This window comes from Scardinius erythrophthalmus (genome assembly GCF_964197995.2).
Source record: "Scardinius erythrophthalmus genome assembly, chromosome: 7".
Lineage (NCBI taxonomy): Eukaryota > Metazoa > Chordata > Actinopteri > Cypriniformes > Leuciscidae > Scardinius > Scardinius erythrophthalmus.
This window is the reverse complement of record NC_138227.1, coordinates 8,907,079-8,918,783: the sequence shown is the minus strand read 5'-3', so window position 1 is coordinate 8,918,783 and position 11,705 is coordinate 8,907,079. Positions and strand designations below refer to the sequence as shown.

The 11,705-nt window shown below is 38.9% G+C and overlaps 1 protein-coding gene across 2 annotated transcripts in view; it reads left to right on the top strand.

The window, feature by feature from the left end:
- tiam1b (TIAM Rac1 associated GEF 1b) overlaps positions 1–11,705 on the top strand; it is a 47,148-nt gene that overhangs the window by 26,401 nt on the left and 9,042 nt on the right. Inside the window, exons 1-2 of one of the 2 annotated variants that reach the window (XM_081370181.1) lie at positions 2,895–3,352; positions 8,818–9,012. In XM_081370181.1, coding sequence (XP_081226307.1) covers positions 3,284–3,352; positions 8,818–9,012 — 264 coding nt within the window. In that variant the 5' untranslated portion in view covers positions 2,895–3,283. Of the gene's footprint in view, positions 1–2,894; positions 3,353–8,817; positions 9,013–11,705 lie in introns of those variants that run through there. The other variant, XM_081370180.1, reaches the window with a different exon arrangement.

Sequence of the window (11,705 nt, the reverse complement as noted above, 5' to 3'; positions counted from 1 at the left end):
AAAAAATAGTACTGTGATATTTTGTCCCATATCATACAATGTCGATATTTATCACAATATTCATTTACCATTAATGGAGAAGGAAATTCTTTCCACATATTTCTCAGATTTTGAAGATGAATGCAAACATGTAAACTTGTTTGTTCACAATAACACTCCACAGAGTAGCTACCTTTTAATTTAGGGCCCATGAAATCCATTTTATTTTCCCCTAAATTCTGTGTTTTCTATTTAAAAATATTTTTGGGGGGATTCTGTGTTTTTAGATTTAATACAAATGTATATAAACTTTTTTAAAAATTTGTCAAATAAGATGCGGCACAACTGGATACATTTAAAACATGGATGAAAATATATCTTGGTCATAAGATAATATATTATTATTATTACTTTAAAAAGTACATTTCAGTATACAGCAGTGAAATATTTCGGACTTGTCGTGAAGATCTTTCAGTTTTAGAAACCCCGCATTCATTCACACAGAGACACGCATTAGTGGCACGCATTGTCGTGTTTATTTCGGCTGTTAGATGAATCCATATCGAGTGAAAACGTCTAGAGCTTATCAGCGTTATTAACGTACATCTTATCACAATCTCGATATGAAATTGTTTATCGCCCAGCACTACTTTAGGATTCTTTGTCTTTTATTAGACAGACAAGTGATTCCTGGAAATTACTAGGGAGAGACTTGAACTTTTCTAGATGAGCGCCACAGGTCAATGAGTCAGCCATTAACCCCTGTGCCAAGGCTCTGACTTCATTGTTATTGTCCAGCTACATCTGTATAAGCAGTTAACAGTCTCTCCTCTACACTCTTCCCAGTCTTCACTTCACAAGTTCAGCTGGGAATAATGGTACATTAGTAGTGCTTCACTGTGTGGTGGGATATTATTGAGTAGATGGACTAGAGAGGGCTTTGGACTCACAGATCATTTGTTGCAGTGAGAGGAACATTTACAGTCTGATTTGACGTTCTCTGCTTGCTGATCTCCACATTAACAGGCCATTCGGCATGCGGTGTGTGTGATTTGTTATATCAGGAGACGTGTTTGATGCCAAAAGTGTTCAGTAGAGGAATTTGGCAAGTTCGGTGTTCAGCGCCGGACATTTCTCAATCCCTTTCAGGTGGCTGTTAGTTTTTGCTGTAAAGGATGATTCTCGTTTCGTGTGCATCGCTGTTCAAAAGATTGAGGTCGAGGAGATTTCTTATCTTTACATATTGACAAAGAAAGGAATTTTCTGTGAATTAAAGTGCAATCCTTTTGACGTGACTTGAAGGCAGTTTGAGCCTGTAGGGCTGAAGCGATTCTGCCGTATCACTGTTCTGCACGCGTCACTTTGTCATGTTTAACGATCGTGCTTCTGCGCTCTAAAGTCACAGCATGTGTTTATGAACCGCAGTGAAGCCTGGATCACATGATCTGACGCCGCATTTCTCTCTGTGCTCTTTTAAGTCCTGGTGCATTCATTCTGTTTACTTTCCCCCGCTGTCTCTCTCTCTCTGTCTGTCTCTCTCTCTCTCTCTCTCTCTCTCTCTCTCTCTCTCTCTCTCTCTCTCTCTCTCTCTCTCTCTCTCTCTCTCCACACGGCTGTTCAGATGATCAATCTTTATGAAACAGACACTCACTCCAGTCCTATATTATAAATCATGAGACTGCTGTTCAGTTGAGTTGTTCATCTGAATGCTGAACGCACAGCTACTGTGATAGAAATGATTTCGATTTGCGAGTAAAGCATCTCTTCACTAGTCGACTAGTTCATCTTTAGTTTTGTATTTTTAGCGGGGGTGCTTTTCTTAGCATGCTGACAGCTGTTAGACAGTTTGCACATTAAAATCCTTCATCCCCCTTTAAGCGCTGCTTTTACATAGACAAAGACATCGACATGCAGACAGACATTTTTGGCCTTTTGTGTCATGACTCACAGTTCTCTATCATAAGCATCGCGTTTTAAGATGGCGTGTCGAGTTAAAAATAATTTTAACAATAAACTTTTAACAAAGCAACTCGAGACCCCTCCGTCAAGCTGGTTTTGTACTCCATAACACATAAGTAAAGCATCTGATAGTGAACCTGAATCCAGCTTGATTGTGATTGTGATTGAGCAATTTTGTGCTTTTCGCACATTTAGTAGCCAACCTAAAATGTTCTTAACATGATAGAAGAATGGTTTCCAGCTATGTTTTTGATGGTTTTAGAGGGATTTGGGCACTTTTTCAACAGCAAAAAGCCTTTCCAGGCTGAAAAAAAGAAGTTTTTCCAGGCTGAGAGACCAGCAAATATCCATTAAGACCAGAACTTTTTGAAGCGTCAAAATTGTAGATGCGTAGCTGTCTATAGAGGGTCAGAAAGCTCTCAGATTTAATTAAAAAGATCTTCATTTGTGTTCCGAAGATGAATGAAAGTCTTATGGGTTTGGAACGAAATGAGGGTGAGTAATTAATGACAGAATTTTCATTTTTGGGTGAACCAGCCCTTTAAGCTAAAAGAGGTGATCTTTACCTTAGTGGTCATTAAAAACCTTTAAAATTTGTTGCATTAAATTTTACCCACTGTAGGGAAATCGCAAAAGAAGTACACTAACGTTCTGATCTATATCTCAAATGATAGGTATATGTAGGTAGTTCAAGTAAAAGGTCATTTGTTTATTGGCTGCTCAGGTAAGAAATATAATTTAACTGAACTTTATGATGATTAATTAGCTAGTCTTTCAGGCGACCCACCTAATACTGCCTTTAAGATTAGTAGTTTTGCATATCCCTAACTACAGCTGTCTGTTTATCTTACTGTGATGGTATTGTTGTCCAGTTGAACTTGCCCAGCCCATCATGAACACCACTTCCTCTTCCTTTTCCTCTTCCTCTCTCCATTCACCCTTGATTATTTTTACTTGTGTGTTGAGTATCTTAACTCATGTAGCTCAGTGTTTGCTTAGCCTGCCAGGAAGAAAGAGAGCGAAAGAAGATAAATGAGGTGGTGTCGCATCAGAACGGGCGGGTGAATACGGAGTTGGACGAGCAGAGAGGAGGTGGGCGAACGACAGAGAGAGAGAGAGAGAGAGAGAGAGAGAGAGAGAGAGAGAGAGAGAGAGAGGGAGGAAAAGAGCTACCCGTTCCATCTCTCTCTCTCGCTGTTCTATTTGTCATAAGCGGAGGGATGTTGTCGGTGTTGCAGCAGTGAATCTGTGATTTCTGAGGCGTTTCCTGAAACTGATCCAGCGTCAGTGACAGTGGGCCGGCGTGTTTCTCTCCGAAGCCGTTTCTGCTGATCCTGAGTCAGTCATGTCTGTGCTCAAACGCAACAGACACAGCAAACGCTCTTCGGACTCCATCTATGACATGCTGCACCTGGTGAGAGACATTTTATGTCTGTGGTTTTTCTTAAATCGCGCTATTTTATCGATTTCTTTTTTTTTCTGATTTTTTTTCTGATTTTTTATCCTGAGCTGGATGTTAATGATGCTTTGGGTTTATGCACAGATTTTTTGTTAGTGTTTCGTGAATTGTTGCTGTCAGAATGTCAGATGTTTGTGTTCACTAGTAAAAAGTGCCATAATTTTACGTAATGTTCATATGGATGATGGTGATTACATGTTTTTTACATGACAGCTCCATGGTGTCCTTTGAAATACCTTAGAGTACATAAAAAATAAATATAATAATAAATAAATAAATGTAAATATGTATATGCATAATCAAAGTCATATATCAAAGTACCATCTAATACTATGATTGTACCATATGTACTGGTTTTTACTTGCTAATCTTTGATTTGTTTTATAGACCAGTCAGCTTTTGTTCATGGGCAATTTTGTGCTTTTTGCATGCTGGGAAAAAGAGATTAAACCATCTTAAAGTGGTCTTAAGATCCCAAACTGGTTTCCAGAAAAGGGATTTTGGGCACTTTTTAACATTAAAGAAACCTGTGAAACCTGTATTAAGACATCAAACCACCTTAGGCTGGTTTAAGTTGTTATTTTAAGCAGGGTGTGGTGATCTTGTTGGGACTTAATGGAGGGAAGTTCTCTGGAAGTGTGCATTTCCCGTTGTGTAGGTGCGCTTGTTTGTTTCTTCACAGTATGCAACCTTTTGTACTCATAATAAGATCAATAATTCCAGTTTAACTCTGGAACCCCACATGGTTTTAAATAAGGATGCACCTATCTAAAAATTTTGGCCAAAACCGATAACAGACATATTGGCTAATAAATATAAATCCAAATTTTTTTATACTTTTTGAGAGCCTGATTACAAAAAAAAACAAAAGTCTCACCATTAAAAGCCATGTCCCAAGCGCACAATTAAAATGTTCTCATTATAATTGTATGTAGCCTATATGAAAGGCTTGTGCTGTGCATGTTGCACTTAACTGTATCCTATTTCATATTTCATATTTTCCCATCATATTTCAAGCCATTCAAAACCATCATGGCAAACAGTGTGCATCTGAAGTGTCTTGGCTGAAGGAAATAATCCCTTATTTATCAGCTTTAATTTATCAGCCAAATTTTCTTTTCGGGTCGATAACATCAAAAATGAACATATATTTGCCGATAGCAATATGGTAGCCGATTTATCGTGCATCCCTAGTTTTTAAAGTGACTTCTCACAGTAGACAATACACTTTTTTGCATGCAAAAAGCACTTTTAGGGTTAGGGTTTTGTTCAAAGTGTGAGTGTTACATCTCATAGAAAACACAACTTACAAGTGTTTTCATTTCACAGCAGTGACAATGGCATGTTCCCAGCAGTTAATGTGCTTTATTGTGTGTGGGGTGTCATATTTTCTGTCATGCTGTTCTGTGACTCAAGGACATTGGGAAAAACACTGCAATTCATCCTTTGTGTGTCCTTGCGTGGGCATTCGAGGATCGTTAAGACTCTCTCCGCTAATGAACATGGAAAGCAGCTTTCACACGTTTGGAAAAAAAAACTGTCAGCCAAAACAATCACCTGTAGTCTGCTAAGTAAATAAAAGTAGTTGAAAGTCACTGTTGGTGCTTACTCTTTGCACAGTGATGGCTAATTATACCCTAAAATGTCCTCTTTTTACAACGTTTTCATGAGTGCATTCTGGGAAACCCGTCGATGTCTTCATACGTTGCTTCTTCAGACGATTGTTTATGTCTCTCCTCAGATAAAGAAAAATGTTTTAGTAGACATATGCTGGGTTTTGTGCAAGCGGTTGTCTGTGTGTGCATGAACACTAGCCTTGATCTTCCTCTTCAAATAATCTTTTATGTCTCTCTTTTAAAAAAGCCTCCGATGTGATTTTGTGTCGCTGGATGTGCGATGTAGGAAAGGGCTACTTTTGTGGTTTGCTAATGTACTCGCCTCGACTCTCTAGCTGTGCTGTTTCAGAGAATGATGGAGAAATGTGTTGGAAAGCTGACAGCTGCTGTATCTGAGAGCGTGTGAATTTGTCTCCGTTATAACGGGATCACAAACATCTTGACAGCTCTCCCGGCGCTTGTACGCCATGGTTGTGGCAGCTGATGATGTTTTAGCTAATGACTAAAGTGACAGGTGAAGCCCGACGCCCCTCGGAGATGAAATTCTGCGTCTCTGATTTAGGAACTGATTTATTTGTTTACACACAAACAGAGACAACGGGAATCTAGTATTCCCTGACACCCCTGAGGAATTATTTTGAAGCATTTCTTTTTTAATAACGCAGAAAAAAATGCTCCCTCTACCTGACAGTTGTCACTAAAATTGGTGCCCTGAGAAATCAGAAATTTATTTACAAGCATTTAGGTTTGCTGATATCCGGTTTCAGGATAAAGGGCATGTAGTTGAAGATATGTGATCTAATTGAGTAGTTGTGTGAAAGTGCAATGAGAAAGCGCAATGACGGAAATAACTTCCAGCAAAACAGCAAAAGTGTCCTTCTTGCAAAGGAACGATTCGAGCGGCGTCTTCTGTTCCTGTTTTAGATAAAAAGCCAAGTCTAACTCGTTCATTGTAGCGGCCAAAGCCGTTTCAAACAACTGGTGTTCATCCATAGGCATCTTGCAATGTTTACTAATGACTTGGACGTCACAGCGCTGTCGTCATCTGTTTAGCTCGCCTCTGGCCCGCCTATATCAGATAACCCGATGTGATTGGTGCAACTCAGATCGAGGGGCATATTTAATGAGCATCATTACTAGACCCCAGAGTAACTCGCTGAGCAAATTCAACTTGTGCTCTCGCGAGAACTCTGGATTACCAGGGTAATGATTCTTTAGGGTGTTCATGTAAAGTTTGTAATATACTTTGTGTAAACAGTGACCTGTTTCGGTGCATGTCTCTTTAAATGATAATGAGCAACTGCTCACCCCACCCCTCTCTTCCATGGGGGGTGTCGAATGGCTGAGGACAGAAATATGCTAATATCAATCTGACTTAAAAGGGTCGTCGGATGCAAAATGGACTGTCCCATTTTGCATCCGACGACCCCTTTAAGTTAGATTGACTTTATAGTATGAGTTTCCATTGGCTGTCTGTTCATTGTGTTGCTGCTCATTTGCATGTATTGAAACTCTACTCAACTTTGTTGCATTCACCAATGAGCACTTTCAGGGACGATTTGGTAAAGTCTACTAAGTTTGTGCCATTAAATCTTTTAAAGATGCTCAAATTTTAGTTTGAGACACTTATAAGTTTGAGTATTGTTTGAATTTTAATGATTCTGATTCTGCTTATCGATTCCTAATTTCGATTCCAATAAGATAAATAAAAAAAAACACATTATTCACATTCTAAGTTTTATTGCAAAACATTTCATTTTTAGCTGAATACCATAAACAAAAATCAACAGGCTAAAGGAAGGAACTTTTGTCTGTGGTTTAAAAATATCTGTAGCAAAAACAACTGGCCTAACTAATATACATTTCAAGCATTATTAAAGACTAGTAAACACTCAGAAACTAAAAAAGGAACAAATAAACAAATTAGCAATTGCACAAATAAATACAACTGAACAAAATACAACTGATTTTCAGGTATTCAGGTACAGAAACTGCAATCAAATGTAAAATAACAGCACTTTTATAAATAAAATATGCATTACAAATATAGTTACAAAAGTCAAAAACAGCGAGGGAATTTTCTCTCTGTCTTTTGTTGTTTGATTAACATTATTTTATTGACATCAGCAGGAATATTAGGCTGCTGTCACTTTAAGAGCTGCACGGATCCAATATACTGTTACACATGCGTTTCCTTTGTAAACTGTTTACGTTCACTTAAGAAAAAATGACTGTGTTTACGAGGATATTGTGACATATTTTTGTGTATATTTTTGTGTTCAAGAGCAAAAAGACTCGGAAGAGAACTCAGTTTTTTTTCAGCTTTGGATGTGTGTCCAAATCATTTTAAACTGCACAAAAAGGAATCGATTCGAGGAATTTAAATTTTTATTTAATCACAAGTATCCAATTGCTGACCGTAAATATCTGATTCATGTAGTTCATCTAAATTTTCCCCTGTATGTTAACTAAAAAAAAGCACACAAAGGTTGGTGATCTAGAAGGAAACTCTCTTAAGCTTTGACAGAAAGAGTGAAAGAGAGTGAGATAATCAAAGATGGATGGATTTATAGATGGATGGATGGGCAATTTGACCAAAATATTTAAATAATAATATTTCACTTGGTATGAGTAATTTCATATCACAGTAACTCTATATGTGCACGTGTGTGTATGTATTTATTATTACTAGTTATTTATTTAATTATTTAATTATTTTTATTAGTTATTTTTTACATTTTGAATTAATTAATAATTTTTTATGTAATTTAATTATTTATGTTTAATACATGTTTATTGCTTCATGCTTTGGCAACATTGTGCTACTCTACACATTCAAGCCAATAAAACTTAATTTAATTGTGTTTAATTAGAATCAAAATATAGTCAAGAAATTATAAAAGTAATATATTATTTTTATTTATGAAGTAATAATGCGGTAATTCCTATTGTTATATAATCCTAATCTTAAGAATGAAATGAAAGGCACTTTCTAGTCATTTGATTTTAAATTCTCTCTAACTATTCAACATCAAAAATCTTTTTCAACATCAGAAAGATCAGGTCAGATTATTAATAACAAATGAACGAGTCTGGCATCAGTGCAAAAACAGCTTCACATTATGAAGTGCTTGAGTTGAAAACAAAAGACTAGTATTATAAAATGACACTGTATTCTGAAAACAGGCATATGTTTGGGACCATATCCAGCTTTCTCATGTGCAAACAAAGTAAAGTTGTCCTGCCTATTATACTGTATCTACTGTAGTATAAAGAATGTAGCAAAATATCTTCCGGTTGACACCGAGCCCTAGTAGATGGATGGTACTTTCTCTCAGTCCGTCAGTGTTACTCTGAGAATGACAGTCCATGTGCCATCACAGCCGTTCCCATAGCAACCGCATCCATGGACAGGTGCTTGTGTTTTGATTGCCGTTCAGATGAAATGAAGACATTTCAGAAGAGCAGAGAGGGAGGGAGGGAGGGAGGGAGGCAGGGAGAGAGAGAGTGTGAGAAAGAGAGAGAGGGAGAGCCAAAAAGATGAAGTGATGGAGAAGATAAGAGAGTTTTAGAGGCTGAAAATAGAGCAAATGAGCGCTAATGATTTTTAGAGCGTTCTGACAGGCATCTGAGCGGAAGGATCCAGCTGCAGGTGCTGCGAGTGTGTATGTAGGTGTGTGTGAGTGTGTGTGTGTGTGTATGTGTGTGCGCGTGCGTGCGTGCGTGTGTTTGTCCTAATAACAGTGCAGGACTCTGTGAGATGTCTCACTCTTCATGTCTCTCTCTCTCTCTCTCTCTTTGTAGAGTACGGAGCAGGTCGCAGCTTTCTGTCGCAGTCTTCACGAAATGAATCCCTCATCTGAAGCCGTCTCTCCCTCGTCCGGCCCGGAGTCTTCCTCGCTCCCTCCGAGTAACGCCACCCCGCGCCAGCTGTCCGATGCCGACAAACTCCGCAAAGTCATCTGCGAACTGGTGGAGACGGAGCGCACCTACGTCAAAGTCAGTACCTGTGTGTGTGTGTGTGTGTGTGTGTGTGTGTGCGTGTGTGTGTGTGTGTGTGTGTGTGTGTGTGTGTGTGTGTGTGTGTGTGTGTGTTATATACTCGTCTAAATGTTTGACTTACAGAAGTTTGTGCCCTTCATCGAGACAGGCCTGTAGGGGGAAAACTGTGCCCTTGGCTTGCCTTTTTCTGCTCCCACTCACTCTCTGGCTGCTTGTGGAATGAATACTACTAGACTGCGTAGTACATACTGGAAACTATTATTTAAAAATAGCATAGTGATTTAAAGTGCTACAGTAATGTCATGTGACCTCAGGCTCAGACTACAGGAGTTTATTAATCTTAACCGATTGTGGAACCCTGTTGCCACACATTTCTTCTTTCAAATCTCAAACCTGTGCACACTACAAGATCTGAAATCCGTGGCACATCACAGACTATAAGATTTTGTCACAAGCGTTGTCACACGTTTTTTAGGCCAAAACATTTTTGTCACATACAGCAAACATCTCCTCACTATCCGCTAGCTGCCTGTCCCCTGAACACACTGTAAAAAACGTGGTCTCTGTAGACAGCCCAGGCTCCACAAATGGCAACAAAAACAAACTGGCCCAGCCTGGACCACGAAACATAACAAACCGTTCCAGCCAATAACCAACCAGAAGGATTTGGGGGTGGGGTTTGGGGGGTTAGTGCGTGGATGAGGAGGAGGGAGGGTCGAGCTAGCCTCCATTTTGTTTGACAATACTTTGAACGTCAACAAGAAGTGACGTCACCCAACATCACTTAGAGCACCTTTAAGATAATCATGCCAGATTTAGCACCTCACATGATCTCATGGGGAAGTGGATGTAAACTAAATGGAGACTGTGTCACGTCAGACATTATATGATGAGATTATAAAGGCAGTCGTGTTGTTGCCACATGTCCACCAGTCGTTCCTCCATCCCTGCTGTCCGCTGGAGCCGTACAGCTGATTGTTGTTTCGCTGTCGCCATTTCAAAAGTTCAGTCACTTCCGTCTCCTTGTAGACTTGTCTCTCATTGGCTATTGTGGAAGTGCTGACATAATAATAGTTGTAATCATTCTGATTTAAAATCATATCAAACATGTTTGATATTGTCAGGTTGGCCCCGATGTGTCTGCGAGCAGTTCGGGAGGTTTAAGATTTGATCTGTGAACTCTCACATTACCAGATAATCTGAGCCGAACATCGGAACCGACCGATGACCTGGATGCGATTTATTTATTTATTTATTTATTTATTTATTTATTTTTCGGGAGGGGGATAAATCGAAACTGAGACTACTGTAGTCTGAGCTTTAGCAATTAGTATGTAACTATATTATGAACAAATATACAGTCTCTGCTAAAAATGTAGCATTAACATGATGCATGGTTACTGTAAAATACACATTTTTTAAAGAGGCATCCTTTCGCTCGAAGACATCCACCTTATTTTTCCCATTCACACCAAGGACGATAACTATAATGATAAAGATATAGTTCTAAAAATCGTTCTAAATATAAATGAATAGCCGAGTCGACACTGCAACTATAACGATAACAGCACTGAGAAACGATATCATTGGAATCACTTTCAGAATGATTGTTTCCAGCTGATGAATAATAAACAATGATAGCCAATCAAAATCCATCCTGCTTTAACGAGCTCGAGCATTTAAAGTGACAGGCGACAAAACTTCAGCTCGCGCTTAGAAGAAACAGAATGATATCGTGTGCTGGTGTGAACGCTAATATAGTTATCTTTATAGTTATCATTCTTGGTGTGAACTTGGAGCAGCGCCGCCATTTGTAACTTAAATGTACGAGGCTTTCAGTAATTTAGCTGTTCAAAAACAGTCCATTATGCCTTTAAGTGAACTTTGATATTCTTCTGGTTATTATGCTTTAGTGGCGAATGAATAAATAAATCTCTTACTTCTGCATTGCAAAATGTGCTTATTCTGGGAGTTAGCTGTTTATGTATTTTTTTAAGACAGCAGGATTGCTGTATGATTCAGCATTGAAGACTTGAACTATCCATTTTATATTACACTTTTTGGCAATTGTCTATGCGCAAAGACGATTTGCACACTGCATACTGTAAAAGTAGTAGTATGCCATTCAGACACCCATCTTTCTTTACGGCAGAGACAGACAGTGATTCTCACTCTATAGCTCGTGTTTGCTTGCTGTGTCGAGCTTAGCGTCAGAGACATGACAGTATTTCCCGTCTGTCTGAGGGTGGCTGAGATTAGATGAGATCCTGTCCGTCGCTGGGAATATTTGCAGTGTGTTTCGGATTCGTCTGCATGTTTGAGCAGAGAACTAAATCAACAGTCTGAAAAAAGCACTCCAGCAGAACTGAAACCTGAAATGAGTTTGTGAATATATACGTGTGTGTGTGTGTGTGTGTGTGTGTGTGTGTGTGTGTGTGTGTGTGTGTGTGTGTGTGTGTGTGTGTGTGTGTGTGTGTGTGTGTGTGTGTGTGTGTGTGTGTGTGTGTGTGTGTGTGCATGCATTTATTTTTATTTAGCGGGTGATATCATTCTGTTTCTTCTAAGCGCGAGCTGAAGTTTTGTCGTCTGACACTTTTAATGTCCGACAAGCAGGGTGGATTTTGATTGGCTGTCATTGTGTTTATTATTCATCAGCTGGAAACAATCATTCTGAAAGTGATTCCATTGAT